The sequence below is a fragment of the Mustelus asterias genome, chromosome 18 (genome assembly GCF_964213995.1).
Source record: "Mustelus asterias chromosome 18, sMusAst1.hap1.1, whole genome shotgun sequence".
NCBI classification, from domain to species: Eukaryota; Metazoa; Chordata; class Chondrichthyes; order Carcharhiniformes; family Triakidae; genus Mustelus; species Mustelus asterias.
In genome coordinates, this window is record NC_135818.1 from 88,727,139 (window position 1) to 88,744,858 (window position 17,720).

A 17,720-nucleotide genomic window follows, 5' to 3' on the forward strand; every position below is an offset into this window, starting at 1 on the left:
TGAGGGGTGTGGATAGGGTGAACAGTTGGAAGCTTTTCCCAGGGTAGAAATGACAATTACAAGGGGCCACAAGTTCAAGATAAGGGGGGAAAGGTTCAGTGGAGATGTGCAGGGGAAGTTTTTTTACACAGAGGGTGGTGGGGGCCTGGAATGCGCTGCCAAGTGAGGCAGTTACATTAGGAAATTTAACACTTACCTTGATAGGCATATGAACAGGCGGGGAATAGAGGGATACAGGCGGTTGGTCTGTTTAGGACAATGTGGTCAGCACAGGCTTGGAAGGCTGAAGGGCAGTACTGTTCTTTATTCACACACATGGGTGTCACAAAATCACAGAATACCACAGTGCAGAAGAGGCCCTTCGGCCATCGAGTCTGCACAGACGCATGAAAGGCCCTGACCTGCCCACCTAATCCCACTTGCCAGCACTTGGCCCATCGTGTCCTGGCACACTGATCTGCTTGGATGGTTGCTATAGAGGTGAGGACCTAACCTGTAATTCCAGTGGAACTTCCTCCCACTCGAGTAGCTCCTGAACTCTTGCCGCTTTCTCGTGGAAGCTCTGGACTTGCTGCTCCAGAATCTGAAGCTCCTCCTGCAGGGACAGAGTCATGGGTCAGTTCATGGACAAAGAGAATGTCGGCTGCTTTGCAACAAGAGCAACAACACAAGTAAAATAAATCTCCAGTATCTCAGACTGAGACTAATGGCAAATCAGAGTCAACTCAAGAGTTTCAGCAAAACCAGCAAATACACAATAAAAACAGAAAATCCTGCAAAGTCTCAACAGCTCTGGCAGTATCTGTGGAGAGTGTTTTAACATCTGCTATATTTTGTTTTTCTTTTATTGTAATAATGTGAACTCACACACATGAACAGCACAAAACTGTGGATGTTTTATTGTGTATCTAAGCCCGTGCTGTACCTGTCCTGGGAGTGTTTGATGGGCATGATGTGGAGATGACGGCGTTGGACTGGGGTAAACACAGTAAGAAGTCTCACAACACCAGGTTAAAGTCCAACAGGTTTATTTGGTTGCACAAGCCACTAGCTTTCGGAGCGCTGCCCCTTCATCAGGTGAGTGGGATTTCAGTTCACAAACAGGGCATATAAAGGCACAAACTCAATTTACAAAATAATGGTTGGAATGCGAGTCTTTACAGGTATTCAAGGCTTAAAGGTACAGACAATGTGAGTGGAGAGAGGGTTAAGCACAGGTTAAAGAAATGTGTATTGTCTCCAGCCAGGACAGTTAGTGAGATTTTGCAAGCCCAGTCAAATTGTGGGCATTACAGATAGTGTGACATGAACCCAAGATCCCGGTTGAGGCCGTCCTCATATGTGCGGAACTTGGCTCAGTCTCTGCTCAGCGATTCTGCATTGTCGTGTGTCATGAAGGCCGCCTTGGAGAACGCTTACCCGAAGACCAGCGGCTGAATGCCCGTGACCGCTGAAGTGCTCCCCAACAGGAAGAGAACACTCTTGCCTGGTGATTGTCGAGCGGTGTTCATCCATCCGTTGTCGTAGCGTCTGCATGGTTTCCCCAATGTACCATGCCTCAGGACATCCTTTCCTGCAGCGTATCAGGTAGACAACATTGGCCGAGTTGCAAATGTATGTACCATGTACCTGGTGGATGGTGTTCTCATGTGAGATGATGGCATCCGTTTTGAAGATCTGGCATGTCTTGCAGAGGTTGCTGTGGCAGGGTTGTGTGGTGTCGTGGTCACTGTTCTCCTGAAGGCTGGGTAGTTTGCTGCGGACAATGGTCTGTTTGAGGTTGTGTGGTTGTTTGAAGGCAAGAAGTGGGGGTGTGGAGATGGCGTTGGCGAGATGTTCATCTTCATCGATGACATGTTGAAGGCTCTGGAGAAGATGTCGTAGCTTCTCCGCTCCGGGGAAGTACTGGACGACGAAGGGTACTTTGTCCGCCATGTCCTGTGTTTGTCTTCTGAGGAGGTCGGTGCGGTTTTTCACTGTGGCGCGTCGGAACTGTCGATCGATGAGTCGAGCGCCATATCCTGTTCTTAGGAGGGCATCTTTCAGCGTCTGGAGGTGTCTGTTGCGATCCTCCTCATCCGAGCAGATCCTGTGTATACGGAGGGCTTGTCCGTAGGAGATGGCTTCTTTAACGTGTTTAGGGTGGAAGCTGGAGAAGTGGAGCATCGTGAGGTTTTCCATGGGCTTGCGGTACAGTGAAGTGCTGAGGTGACCGTCCTTGATGGAGATGTGTGTGTCCAAGAATGCAACCGATTCCGGAGAGTAGTCCATGGTGAGTCTGATGGTGGGATGGAACTTGTTGATGTCATCATGTAGTTGTTTCAGTGATTGTTCACCATGAGTCCAAAGGAAGAAAAAGTCATCGATGACATTCTTGGACACAAGATTATGAGGGGTATCCACACCCTAGCTATGACTGTAACATTACATTCTGCACTCTTTGTTTCCTTCTCTATGAACAGTATGTTTTGTCTCTATAGCGCGCAAGAAACAATACTTTTCACTGTATGTTAATACATGTGACAATAATAAATCAAATCAAATCAAAAACCCCGTACTGTACCTGTCCTGGGAGTGTTTGATGGGGACAGTGTAGAGGGAGCTTTACTCTGTATCTAACCCCGTGCTGTACCTGTCCTGGGAGTGTTTGATGGGGGACAGTGTAGAGGGAGCTTTACTCTGTATCTAACTCCGTCCTGTATGGAATCATAGAATCATAGAATCCCTACAGTGCAGAAGGAGGCCATTCGGCCCATCAAGTCTGTACCGACCACAATCAAACCCAGGCCCTATTCCCGTAACCCCACACATTCACCTTACTAATCCCCCTGACACTAGCATCAATTTACCATGGCCAATCAACATAAACAGCACATCTTTCAGACTGTGGTAGGAAACCGGAACTCCGAGAGGAAACCCATGCAGACACGGGAAGAAAGTGCAAATTCCACACAGACAGTGACCCAAGGTCGGAATTGAATCCGAGTCCTTGGTGCTGTGAGGCAGCAGCGCTAACCACTGTGCCATCGTGCTGCCCTATCCTATCTGTACCTGTCCTATTCATTTGAATCATGTTGGATTTAATTTAAATTGCCCATTAACTCATGCTGCGATCTGACTTTGATCAGAATTTGACTGAGAAAGCTTATCGTGACAGTTATGCTGTGGCAGGGCTGTAAATGAGCAATCATTTTATCCTGTGGAGCTCTCTCTTACCAAACCTGTGAGACTGGTTTGCGGAGGCTCAGGTTGGTGTTTGAGTTCTTTCTCTCTCTCTCTCTGTGACTTATTAACTTATTACATACGGAGGAGCAACAATTTCAATGTCCTTACCTGGTTGATTGCTCCCCACTGCTTCAGTAAGTAGGAGTGGGCCAGAGTTTGTTCCTGTCTCTACCTCCCCACCATGCCATACTATTCTCTTCCACTGGTCCCCAGTGCTCTGCTGGATCCTGTAACAGCTCCCTCAGCTTTTGTCCAGACAAGTGTCAACCTTCACGACTCTCTGTTCAATCTTGATTCAATCTGCCTCTAGGCAATTTGGATCAGAGTTGGTTCCAGATGACTGTGTTAACCCTTCGAGGCCACTGAGATAGGTTCACAGATAGGAAATATACAGTAAATGGCAGAGCCCTTAGGAGTATTGATAGGCAAAGGGATCTGGGTGTACAGGTACACAGGTCACTGAAAGTGGCAATGCAGGTGGAGAAGGTAGTCAAGAAGGCATACAGCATGCTTGCCTTCATTGGCTGGGACATTGAGTTTAAAAATTGGCAAGTCATGTTGCAGCTTTATAGAACCTTAGTTTGGCCGCACTTGAAATATAGTGTTCAATTCTGGTAGCCACACTACCAGAAAGATGTGGAGGCTTTGGAGAGGGTACAGAAAAGATTTACCAGGATGTTGCCTGGTATGGAAGGCATTAGCAATGAGGAGAGGTTGGAGAAACCTGGTTTGTTCTCACTGGAACGATGGAGGTTGAGGGGCGACCTGATAGAAGTCTACAAGATTATGAGAGGCATGGACAGAGTGGATAGTCAGAAGCTTTTTCCCAGGGTGAAAGAGTCAACTACTAGGGGCATAGGTTTAAGGTGCGAGGGGCAAGGTTTAAAGGAGACGCACGAGGCAGATTTTTTACACAGAGAGTGGTGGGTGCCTGGAACTCGTTGCTGGGGGAGGTAGTGGAAGCGGATACAGTAGTGACTTTTAAGGGGCGTCTTGACAAGTACATGAATAGGATGGGAATAGAGGGATATGGTCCCTGGAAGGGTAGGGGGTTTTAGTTCACTCGGGCAGCATGGTCGGTGCAGGCTTGGAGGGCTGAAGGGCCTGTTTCTGTGCTGTAATTTTCTTTGTTCTTTGATTCACAGTTCCATTTGGGAGTAAAGCATTCGAATGGTGTCACACTGGAGGGAGGAGTTTGCCTGGAGAAGGGTGCAGTCAATAAATGCCACGGGCACTCCTTATCCAATCCAACACAGATTGGAATGGATGTCAGACAGGGTGTGGTGAAAGTAGGTCCTCGTTCAGGTAGCTGCACACAATCAGTCAGGGTTCCCTGACTGGCACTCACATCACGAATGGCACAAACCTCCCTCCAGAAAAGCAAACCCAAAATCCATGCTGAAATCTCACAGGGAGCACTGCACTGTCAGAGGGTCAGTACTGAGGGAGTGCTGCACTGTCAGAGGGTCAGTACTGAGGGAGTGCCGCACTGTCAGAGGGTCAGTACTGAGGGAGTGCCGCACTGTCAGAAGGTCAGTACTGAGGGAGTGCTGCACTGTCAGAGGGTCAGTACTGAGGGAGTGCCACAATGTCAGAGGGTCAGCACTGAGGGAGTGCCGCACTGTCAGAGCATCGGTACTGAGGGAGTGCCGCACTGTCAGAGGGTCAGTACTGAGGGAGTGCCGCACTGTCAGAAGGTCAGTACTGAGAGAGTCCCACAGTGTCAGAGGGTCAGCGCTGAGGAAGTGCCGCACTGTCAGGGGGTCAGTACTGAGGGCGTGCTGCACTGTCAAGGGTCAGTGCTGAGGGAGTGCCGCACTGTCAGAGGGTCAGTACTGAGGGAGTGCTGCACTGTCAGAGGATCAGTACTGAGGGAGTGGTGCACTGTCAGAGAGTCAGTACTGAGGGATCACGGTGCTGTTGAAGGTGCTATCTTTCAGATGGATGTTAAAGCGAGGCTCCTTCTACCATGAACACAATAGATCTGGTGAAGATGGCCAAAGAGTTGCTCCACTGTTCAGTGTTTACTCCTCAAACAACATTGCGAAACCCTGTTCATTTCTCTCTTACTGCCTATCGATCTTGTTGTGATGGGGTCTGCTCTGGTCCGGTGGAGCTGTTCCTGTGTAGGGACCCCCCCTCAATGGGGAACAGGGGCCTTTCCCTTTAGGCAGTTACCCTGTGGTCAGAAGGAATCTGTTTAACCCTGGCTTCCCATCACTGAGCAATGGAAGGTTTAGATTCTCACCTCCAGCAGCACGTTCTCCTGTCCAGTCACGCTCTCCCTCGGGGTTTCCAACCATCGCTTCAGCCACTCTTCCAACTGTGGGCCGCTCTCAGATAAATCCTGCCACAGACTCAGCGCATGCTTCAGGCTTGTGCTGTAAGTATCCAGCCTCTCTGACACCTGCCAGGAGACACAGGCTCAGTTAGGGTTGTGTGTGCAAACCAGATCCTTTACTTACCAAGATCATCTCAGTGGTTGGCCTCATCAGCGGAGAGGGATGCAACCTTCACCATCCAGGCCTGGGCCTCCCAATGCATTTCCCTGAGCGGCCGACACCCCCTTCCCCCCTCCCCCCCCCCCCCCAGCTCACCATGGAGGTCTCAGGCCACCCTTCCCATCCCCGATGAGGGTTGGCACATCTCCCCCAGATCTTCTGCCCCTTTCCCATCCCTCTCCCCCCGATCAGCGGCACTTTCCCACTTTCTCCCCAGCCCCCACAGTCTTAGCCAGCACCCAACTCCACCCCTCATGGTGCCAATGGCAGTGCCAATCTCTGGCAAGGAGTAGGAGTACTGCCAAGCCACTGCCTGGTCATGTCCCTCTCCCCCAGGGGCTATAAGTAATTTTACGGCACTGGGGAGACCCCCACAACAGGTTCATGTTTCGGTGAACCTGCTGTAAATAGCACCCGCGTGACTTCACGCCAGCACGTGCTGAATATCCGGTGAGGGTGAAGTCCCAGAGAGAGTGCTCACTAATGACACGCTAATAGATTGACAGGAGCTTTCTGCAGTCCCACGGCTTCTTTTACACCAATCCACTGGCGAGGGGCCAGCGAGGGGCCAGCGAGGGGCCAGCGAGATCGGGAGTCAGAATCTCACCAGCATGAATTTCGCTTTCCGAATTTTGAGCACGTGCCATCATTCCCATAGATGGAGAATGCAGCCTCTACATTGCCCCCAGTGTCACTTTCCCCCACCCTGCCTGATCAGACAGGTGAAGGGGACATGGAACCAGAGTAGGAACAGGTTAAACGAAACCAATTTAAAGCAGGGTGAAACATCACTCTGACACCAGCTTGTTCTCCACTTCCGATCAATAAAATAAAATAATGAGGGGCACAGATCAGCTAGACAGTCAATATCTTTTCCCAAAGGTAGGGGAGTCTAAAACTAGAGGGCATAGGTTTAAGGGGAGAGGGGAGAGATACAAAAGTGTCCAGAGGGGCAATTGTTTCACACAGAGGGTGGTGAGTGTCTGGAACAAGCTGCCAGAGGTAGTAGTAGGGGTGGGTACAATTTTATCTTTTAAAAAGCATTTAGACAGTTACATAGGTAAGATGGGTACAGAGGGATATGGGCCAAATGCGGGCAATTGGGATTAGCTCAGGGGTTTAAAAAAAAAGGCGGCATGGACAAGTTGGGCTGAAGGGCCTGTTTCCATGCTGTAAACCTCTATGACTCTAATAAACTCTGAAAAGGCTGTCAGATTGTCATAAAAACTTAACCTGCTCTTCATGGAAGAAAACCTGCCATCCTTAAATGGTCAGGGCTGATACGTGACTCCAGTCTCACACCAAGGTAGATGGAAACATAGAAACATAGAAAACTACAGCACAAAACAGGCCCTTCGGCCCCACAAGTTGTGCTGAACATATCCCTACCTTTTAGACCTACCTATAACCCTCCATCCTATTAAGTCCCATGTACTCATCCAGGAGTCTCTTAAAAGACCCTATTGAGTTCGCCTCCACCACCACTGACGGCAGCCAATTCCACTCGCCCACCACCCTCTGTGTGAAAAACTTCCCCCTAACATTTCCCCTGTACCTACCCCCCAGCACCTTAAACCTGTGTCCTGTAGATGGCTTTAGCTTTCCTCATTGTAATTCTAAATAGGTCATTAATGCTGGCTTTGCCAACAAGGCTCATATCCTGAGAATATATCAAGAAAGAAAGACCCCTCCAACCCCTTTCTCCTCAATGAGAGGTGGTTGGCTGGGGAGAGGAGAAAAATTGGGCAGAGATGGAGTCCCATTGTGAAAGTTCCTTGAAGGAAAAGTGTCAGCACAGTCTGATCTGTGTTGCTTTGGCAAAATTCCAGCTTCCACTTGCAGTTACTCACATCCAACCATTCGTCCAACAGTTCATCTGCCTCACCCTGGAAAGGTAAGGACTCATTATCCATAATTTTTCTCAGCTCTGACTGCAGATGGCAACAGATCTTCCTCAGTTCATCCACTTCCTCCTGTCGGTCGCTGAACTCGAGTTTGACTTCGTCAATCTGAAAGAATTTTTTAAAAGCCCAGATTCAGCCTTGAGTTATTAAAGAATCCCAACAGTGCAGCAGGAGGCCATTCAGCCCATCGAGCCTGCACCAACACAATCCCACTCAGGCCCTACCCCTATATATTTACCCTGCTAGTCCCCCTGACACTAAGGGGCAATTTAGCATGGCTAATCCACCTAACCTGTATATCTTCGGACTGTGGGAGGAAACCGGAGCACCCGGAGGAAACCCACGCTGACACGGGAAGAGCGTGCAAACTCCATGCAGACCTGATACTGTGAGGCAGCAGTGCTAACCACTGTGCCACCATGCGTGTTACATTGGGTGTTAATACAGAGATTTACAATGAGCGCAGGGAGGAATACTATGGCTCACAGTCACAAACAAACAAAGTCCGACCCCAATGCAAACAATTGAAGAATCATTCCTCCGGATATATTAACCCTCCAGCTGGAGCCCATCCCTTTGGTATATTGTCTCACCTGGCTTTTAGAGACACTTACATTTCTCATTAGTCTCTGTAGCTTTTCTTTGTCCATGTAAGATGAGCTTGCAGGAATAACATCCTCTCCTTTCTGGATTGTCGATGCCAGCTCCTTTTTGTAGTTTTGAAACTCCCTCAGGAATGCCACTAGCACGCAGCACTGATCTTGCCTGACAATAAAATATAGAGTGGGATCACAGAAAAACAAAGCAGCATCATTCAGCAAAGCCATTCCTGGGAACATGAAAAACTTCCATCGACAGAGCCTTGATAGGTTATCACACATTGGTTCAGATACAGGAAACTTCTCTGGGTACAAGGGACCTGGGGAAGGGTATTGGCTGGAAAAATAGCAATTATTTAGATAATAGTTCTATATTGTCTCACTCTCTCCCCACAGCCTTGTATCAATCCCAAACTAATACCACTGCCCGTTCTCTTCCCATAGCCCTGCATGAATCCCCAAACTAATCCCACTGCCCCATTCTCTCCCCATAGCCCTGTATCAATCCCAAACTAAACCCACTGCCCCACTCTCTTCCCATAGTCCTGTATCAATCCCCAAACTAATCCCACTGCCCTGCTCTCTGCCCATAGCCCTGTATCAATAAGAACATAAGAACATAAGAAATAGGAGCAGGAGTAGGCCATCTAGCCCCTCGAGCCTGCCCCGCCATTCAATAAGATCATGGCTGATCTAATAGTGGTTTAGTTCCACTTACCCGCCCGCTCCCCATAACCCTTAATTCCCTTATTGATCAGAAATCTATCTACCTGTGACTTAAACATATTTAACGAGGGAGCCTCCACTGCTTCAATGGGCAGAGAATTCCTGAGATTCACTACCCTCTGAGAGAAGAAGTTCCTCCTCAACTCTGTCCTAAACTGACTCCCCCTTATTTTGAGGCTGTGTCCTCTAGTACTTGTTTCCTTCCTAAGTGGAAAGAATCTCTCTGCCTCTACCCCTTCATTATCTTATATGTCTCTATAAGATCTCCCCTCAGCCTTCTAAACTCCAACGAGTATAGGCCCAATCTACTCAATCTCTCCTCATAAGCTAACCCCCTCATCTCCGGTATCAACCTGGTGAACCTTCTCTGTACTCCCTCCAAGGCCAATACATCCTTCCGCAAATAAGGGGACCAGAATTGCACACAGTACTCCAGTTGCGGCCTCACCAGTACCTTGTACAATTGCTGCAAGACCTCCCTGCTTTTATACTCCATCCCCTACGAGCCTGGTGGAGTTCTTCGAAAATGTGACTAAACACATTGACGAAGGGAAAGCAGTAGATGTGGTTTATATGGATTTTAGCAAGGCGTTCGATAAGGTCCCCCATGCAAGGCTTCTCGAAAAAGTGAGAGGGCATGCGATCCAAGGGGCTGCTGCCCTGTGGATCCAGAACTGGCTTGCCCAAAGGAGGCAGAGAGTGTGTATAGATGAGTCTTTTTCTAATTGGAGGTCAGTCACCAGTGGTGTGCCCCAGGGATCTGTTCTGGGACCCTTGCTGTTTGTCATTTTCATTAATGACCTGGATGAGGAAGTAGAGGGATGGGTTGGTAAGTTTGCCGATGACACGAAGGTTGGTGGGGTTGTGGATAGTCTGGAGGGATGTCAGAAGTTACAGAGGGACATAGATAGGATGCAAGACTGGGCGGAGAAGTGGCAGATGGACTTCAACCCAGATAAATGCGTAGTGGTCCATTTTGGCAGGTCAAATGGGATGAAGGAGTACAATATAAAGGGAAAGACTCTTAGTACGGTAGAAGATCAGAAGGACCTTGGGGTCCGGGTCCATAGGACTCTAAAATCGGCCCCGCATGTGGAGGAGGTGCTTAAGAAGGCGTATGGTGTGCTGGCCTTTATCAATCGAGGGATTGAGTTTAGGAGTCCGGGGATAATGATGCAGCTATATAAGACCCTCGTCAGACCCCACTTGGAGTACTGTGCTCAGTTCTGGTCGCCTCATTACAGGAAGGATGTGGAAAAGATTGAAAGGGTGCAGAGGAGACTTGCAAGGATGTTGCCTGGATTGAGTGGCATGCCTTATGAGGATAGGCTGAGGGAGCTCGGTCTTTTCTCCTTGGAGAGACGTAGAATGGGAGGAGACCTAACAGAGGTATATAAGATGTTGAGAGGCATAGATCGGGTGGACTCTCAGAGGCTTTTTCCCAGGGTGGAAATGGCTGCTACGAGAGGACACAGGTTTAATGTGCTGGGGGGTAGGTACAGGGGAAATGTTAGGGGGAAGTTTTTCACACAGAGGGTGGTGGGCGAGTGGAATCGGCTGCCGTCAGTGGTGGTGGAGGCAAACTCAAAAGGGTCTTTTAAGAGACTCCTGGATGAGTACATGGGACTTAATAGGATGGAGGGTTATAGGTAGGCCTAAAAGGTAGGGATATGTGCGGCACAACTTGTGGGGCTGAAGGGCCTGTTTTGTGCTGTAGTTTTCTATGTTTCTATGTTTCTATAAAGGCCAGCATTCCATTTGCCTTCTTGATCACCTGCTGCACCTGCAAACTGAGTTTTTGCGATTCATGCACAAGGACCCCCAGGTCCCTCTGCACAGTAGCATGTTGTAATTTTTCACCATTTAAATAATAGTCCATTTTGCTATTATTCCTTCCAAAGTGGATAACCTCACACTTGTCAACGTTATACTCCATCTGCCAGATCCTCGCCCACTCACTTAGCCTATCCAAATCTCTCTGCAGACTTTCCACATCCTCCACGCAATTCGCTTTCCCACTCATCTTTGTGTCATCCGCAAACTTTGTTACCCTACACTCGGTCCCCTCCTCCAGATCATCTAAACAAAGAACAACAAAGAACAAAGAACAGTACAGCACAGGAAACAGGCCTTTCAGCCCTCCAAGCCTGTGCCGCTCATTGGTCCAACTAGACCATTCGTTTGTATCCCTCCATTCCCAGACTGCTCATGTGATGTCTATGTATATGGTAAACAGTTGAGGCCCCAGCACCGATCCCTGCAGCACGCCACTAGTCACCAACTGCCAACCAGAAAAGCACCCATTTATTCCAACTCTCTGCTTCCTGTAAGATAGCCAATCCTCAATCCACGCTAACACTTTACCCCCAACTCTGTGTACCTTAATCTTCTGCAGCAACCTTTTGTGAGGCACCTTATCGAACTCCTTCTGGAAATCCAAAAACACCGGTTCCCCTCTGTCAACCGCATTTGTTACATCTTCATAAAAATCCAGTAAATTCATCAAACACGACTTTCCCTTCATGAATCCATGCTGCATCTGCTTGATCGAAACATTTTTTTCCAGGTGTCCTGCTATTTCTTCTTTAATGATGGATTCCAGCAATTTCCCAACTACAGACGTTAAGCTAACTGGCCTGTAGTTACCCGCCTTTTGTCTACCTCCTTTTTTAAACAGTGGCGTCACATTAGCTGTTTTCCAGTCAGCCAGCACTTCCCCAGAGTCCAGCGAATTTTGATCAATTACAACCAACGCATCTGCTATTACTTCTGCCGTTTCTTTTAGTACCCTGGGATGCATTCCATCCGGGCCCGGGGACTTGTCTACCTTTAGTCCCATTAGCCTACCCAGCACTACCTCTTTAGTAATAGTGATCGTTTTAAGGACCTCACCCTCTACAGTCCCATGACCATCAATTTTCAGTAAGCTATTTGTGTCCTCTACCGTGAAGACCGACACAAAAAACTTGTTTAAGGCCTCGGCCATTTCCTCGTTTCCCATTATTAAATCCCCCTTCTCGTCTTCTAAGGGTCCAACATTTACTTTCGCTACTCTTTTCCTTTTTATATATTTGTAAAAACTTTTACTATCAGTTTTTATATTTTGTGCTAGTTTAGTTTCATAATCTATCTTTCCTTTCTTTATCGCTTTCTTCGTAATTCTTTGTTGTTTTTAAAGCTTTCCCAATCTTCTAATTCCCCACTAGTTTTGGCCACTCTGTACGCTTCGGTTTTTAATTTAATACTCTCCTTTATTTCCTTAGTTATCCACGGCTGGTTATCCCTTTTCTTACATTCCTTTTTTATCACAGGAATATATTTTTTGCTGAGTACTGAGAAAAATCTCCTTAAAAATCCACCACTGTTGCTCAGCTGTCCTACCAACTAGTCTGCGCTCCCAGTCTACATTAGCCAATTCTGCCCTCATCCTATCGTACTCCCCTCTGTTCAAGCAGAGGACACTGGTTTGGGACCCTACTTTCTCTCCCTCCATTTGTATTAGAAATTCAACCATATTGTGATCACTCATCCCAAGAGGATCCCTCACAAGAAGATCATTAATTTTACTTGTCTCATTACACAGGACCAGATCCAAGATAGCTCGCTCCCTCGTAGGTTCTGTAACATACTGTTCGAGGAAACTATCCCGACAGCATTCTAAGAACTCTTCCTCAAGGCCACCGCGTCCGACTTGAGTCAACCAATCAATATGCAGGTTAAAATCCCCCATGATTATTGCTGTTCCGTTTTTGCACGCATCCATTATTTGCTTGTTTATAGCCCGACACACCTCACAGTTATTATTTGGAGGCCTATAGTCCACGACCACCAGTGACTTTCTCCCCTTATTATTCCTTATCTCCACCCACAACGATTCCACATTTTGCTCCTGAGAGCCTATATCGTCTCTCACTACCGCCCTGATGTTATCTTTAATTAACAGAGCTACCCCACCTCCCTTTCCTTCCTGTCCATCCTTCTGAAATGTCTGATACCCCTGGATATTCAGTTCCCAGTCCTGGTCACCCTGCAACCACGTTTCTGTAATGGCCACTAGATCATACCCATTTGTACTGATTTGTGCCATCAACTCATTAACTTTGTTTCGAATGCTACGTGCATTCAGGTAAAGTGTCTTTATGCTAGCCTTTATATGGACCCAAACTAATCCCACTGCCCCACTCTCTCCCCATAGCCCTGTATCAATCCCAAACTAATCCCACTGCCCCACTCTCCCCCATAGCCCCGCTCTCTGCCCATAGCCCTGTATCTACCCCCAAACTAATCCTGCTGCCCACTCTCTCCCCATAGCCCTGTATCAATCCCAAACTAATCCCACTGCCCGTTCTCTCCCCATAGCCCTGTATCAATCCCCAAACTAATCCCACTGCCCCATTCTCTCCCCATAGCCCTGTATCAATCCTAAACAAATCCCACTGCCCCGCTCTCTCCCCATAGCCCTGTATCAATCCCCAAACTAATCTCACTGCCCGCTCTCTCTCCCCATAGCGCTGTATCAATCCCCAAACTAATCCCACTGCCCCGCTCTTTCCCCATAACCCTATGTCAATCCCCAAACTAATCCCACTGCCCGCTCTCTCCCCATAGCCCTGTATCAATCCCCAAACTAATCCCACTGCCCGCTCTCTCCCCATAGCCCTGTGTCAATCCCAAACAAATCCCACAGCTTCGAGAATTAAACTCAATGAATCTACAATTAACAGCATTATTTCCCTTTTGCCATATCCATCCAATTTCAGGCAGCACCTTCCAGATCACATTGATTCAATTTGTAAAACATTCTTGTCATTTCACCTCTGATTCTTGTGCCAATTGCCCTAATTCTGCGTCCAAAGTTACCATGTTCCTACAACTGGAAACAGTTTCTCCATATTCACTCTGTAAAAACTCATCCTGATTTGAAAACCTCAGTCAAATCTCTCCTTAACCTTCTCTGCTCTGAGGAGCATTTCCAGATTCTTCCGTATCTCTATAGAACTGAATACGTTCAGCTCTGTGACCATTCGAGTAAATCTCCTCTGCACCCTCTATAAGACCTTGGCATCATTCCTAATTTGTGGTGTTTAGAGTTGAACATGATACTTCACTTGAGACCTAAGCTGTGTGTTATAAAGAGTTACTAACTTCTTGGTTTTCATACTCAATGTCTCGCTGATCTGAGCATTCACAAAGGGAGGTTGTTGGAAATGGCCCACTCACCAATCATGAATGTTCCTCTCTGTCTCTTCCCACATGTTCTCTGTTGCATGTAGCCTCTCTTGTGCTTCCTCTCTGAGTATGGAGCTCACCCCAGCAAGCTGCTCTGTTAGGTCCCTCAGCTCACTGAGATCCGTTGCTTTTGACTGCAGTCCAGTGTTCAGATCATTCAGAGATCGCAGCCTGCGCATCAGAGTCACAATTAAATCAATTTTATAAAAATGGAACAATCAAACCATAATCATGGTTAAGAGACATATCAGGTTTAAAATTCTGGCCCTTGTTTTCCAATCCCGCCCTGGCCCGGTCCTCTCCGTCTATCTCTGTCACCTCCTCCACTCTTTGTGATCTGTATGATTCTCTCATTGTGGCTTCTTGAAAAACCCCAATTTTAATCACTCCACCATTGGTGGCCGTGCCTTCAGCTGCCTGGGGCCCAAGCTTTGGAATTCCCTCCCTGAACCCCTCCACCCTCTCTACTTCACTCTCCTCCTTTAAGATGCTCTTTGACCAAGTTTTTGGTCACCTGTCCTAATATTGGCAGATGTGGCTCGGTGATAACTCTTGCTCGATAACATTCCTGTGTAGCACCTTGGGATGTTTTATTATGCTAAAAACACGATGTAAACACAAGTTGGTTAAATAGTTTAACACGTGACTAATAAGATATTGGGCTCCAGTTGATCTGAGCCCTGAAGAGTAGAAAGCACTCTAAGATCGCCCCTTCTTTCCTTGTGTATAATCATCCTATCCTTGCAGGTAGCCGTGGTACCTGCTCCCTGTTGCAGTTTAACTCTCCACGTGATACATTGATCAGGTGGGGATGAGCATTGTTCTCACCTACTCATTCTCGCCTCTCAGGGAACCATTACCAATTTCAGGTTAACATCACAGTATGAAGAGAGATAGAAAGACATTGTGTGAACGACTGTGTGTCCAAGGGTTGTTCTAGTAAAGTGTTACAGACACTACAAACCTCTGCTGCACTCCAGGAAGTGTGGCTTCACCTAACCCAACTTCTCCAGCTCTTGTCTCGATTTCCTGCAGGCAGCCAATGAGACGGTTTTGCTTTGTGCAGAATGCTTTGTGTAACTCTTCCTGTGTCACACTCTCCTGCCCTTCCAGTCCCAGCCCAACACCCTCCGGATTGTAGCCCAGCGACAAAGCAAGATCCCGGCAGCATGTCCTTTCACCTGAACTTCCGTCCATCAGGTAAACCTGAGCTGCAGCCAGTGTTTTATCCAAGTCCAGGGCTCTGTCCCAAAGGGGCCTGGTCTCCTCCTCCTTCTCCAAGCTCACAGTACCAGCCTGCACTGCTCCCTCCTGCTCAAGGACACTATCCCCCCGCTGCTCCACCGCTCGCATTAATTGCAGGAATCCATCGAGAGCTCGGAGGGCCTCCTCTGCAGCCTGTGCCTGCAGTCCGATCTCCTGGCATCGCCGTGTGTGACCCAGAGCAACAGCGCAGACTGCACGATGGTCCCCTGAGTCTAACGTGACACTGGCCTCGCTCTCTCTGCTCTGGAGTTCTTCGCAGGTTTCAATCTGGGACTTAATCTGTGTCTGAAGATTCTGATGATGAATAAATTTTAAACATTTAGAAGAAGAATGGAAACTGTGAACCTCACAAACCCTCTCACTCGAAACAAAAACTGCATCATGAGCTGACTGGGAACTATGTGACAGCGAGAAGCAGTGGTTAGGTGGGTAAGTTAAGTTTGGATACAGATCAGTCATGATGTTATTATGTGGCAGACAGGTTCGAGGGATTAAATGGGATTCAGCCCTCATTCCTCACACACTAAAGCTTGTAGGTTACAAATCACATGACCCTCTCTGAAGAGGTGCAGGGAGATTCCCCCAGTGTCCTGGGCTCACCTTCCTGCCCAGAAAGAGACGAACTGGACATCCATCTCATTGCTGCTCCTGGGATCTTGCTGTGCACAATATGGCAGCTGCGTTCCCTGCATCATTACAGTCAGTGCACAGCCAAAGTAATTTGTTGCTAACCCTCCAACATATTGTTGCAAGGAGGTGTTTTGTCGAGGCGGTTAGGGGGTTGGAGCCTCTGTCTGTCCCGGTCAAGGGCAATGCGGCTGTAAAAGGAGGGAATGTGTTCAGTGAGGCTGGCGACTTCCAGGACAAGAGCTTCCTGATCCCGGGAATATCAGGCCATGATAAAGCTGATGTGGGCCCCCTCCTAGGAATACAGTCCTGGGCAAAGTACTGGACTATACAGCAGCTCAATACTTCAGACATTTTGTGCAGGGGGACGGAGAATGAGGAGAGGGAGGGGGAGTGGGTAGGAGGGGGGAGGGGAGGAGGAGGAGAGGGGAGGAGGACGGGTCATAGATAGAGTCATAGAGGTTTACAGCATGGAAACAGGCCCTTCGGCCCAACTTGTCCATGCCGCCCTTTTTTTTGAAACCCCTAAGCTAATCCCAATTGCCCGCATTTGGCCCATTTCCCTCTATACCCACCTTACCCATGCAACTATCTAAATGCTTTTTAAAAGATAAAATTGTACCCGCCTGTACTACTATCTCTGGCAGCTTGTTCCAGACACTCACCACCCTCTGTGAAAAAATTGCCCCTCTGGACACTTTTGTATCTCTCCCCTCTCACCTTAAACCTATGCCCTCTAGTTTTAGACTCCCCTACCTTTGGGAAAAGATATTGACTATCTACCTTGTCTATGCCCCTCATTATTTTATAGACCTCTATAAGGTCACCCCTCAGCCTCCTACGCTCCAGAGAGAAAAGTCCCAGTCTATTCAGCCTCTCCTTATAACTCAATCCATCAAGTCCTGGTAGCATCCTTGTAAATCTTTTCTGCACTCTTTCTAGTTTAATAATATCCTTTCTATAATAGGGTGACCAGAATTGCACACAGTATTCCAAGTGTGGCCTTACCAATGTCTTGTACAACTTCAACAAGACGTCCCAACTCCTGTATTCACTGTTCTGACCGATGAAACCAAGCATGCCGAATGCCTTCTTCACCAATCTGTCCACCTGTGACTCCACTTTCAAGGAGCTATGAACATGTACCCTTAGATCTCTTTGTTCTGTAACTCTCCCCAACGCCCTACCATTAACTGAGTAAGTCCTGCCCTGGTTCAATCTACCAAAATGCATCACCTCGCATTTGTCTAAATTAAACTCCATCTGTCATTTGTCAGCCCACTGGCCCAATTGATCAAGATCCCGTTGCAATTGGAGATAACTTGCCTCACTGTCCACCTTGCCACCAATCTTGGTGTCATCTGCAAACTCACTAACCATGCCCCCTATATTCTCATCCAAATCATGAATATAAATGACAAATAACAGTGGGCCCAGCACTGATCCCTGAGGCACACCACATTTGCTACCAAATAAACCTATTGGACTTTAACCTGGTGTTGTTAGACTTCTTTGAGGTGTGTCTATTTCAATGCCAGGAGTATTGTGGGGAAGGCAGATGAGCTGAAGGCGTGGCTAGACACATGGAAATATGACATTATAGCCATTAGTGAAACTTGGCTACAGGAGGGGCAGGACTGGCA

The 17,720-nt window shown here is 47.8% G+C and overlaps 1 protein-coding gene across 6 annotated transcripts in view; it reads right to left on the minus strand.

Annotated features, from left to right (window-relative positions):
• LOC144507345 (nesprin-2-like) overlaps nt 1-17,720 on the minus strand; it is a 316,785-nt gene that overhangs the window by 221,285 nt on the left and 77,780 nt on the right. For all 6 annotated transcript variants that reach the window (XM_078234517.1, XM_078234521.1, XM_078234520.1 and 3 more), the window contains exons 17-22: nt 15,149-15,744; nt 14,176-14,355; nt 8,245-8,395; nt 7,577-7,735; nt 5,474-5,632; nt 494-595 (exon numbers count right to left, since the gene is read on the minus strand). In XM_078234517.1, the coding sequence (XP_078090643.1) occupies nt 494-595; nt 5,474-5,632; nt 7,577-7,735; nt 8,245-8,395; nt 14,176-14,355; nt 15,149-15,744 (1,347 nt within the window). The remainder of the gene's footprint in view (nt 1-493; nt 596-5,473; nt 5,633-7,576; nt 7,736-8,244; nt 8,396-14,175; nt 14,356-15,148; nt 15,745-17,720) is intronic.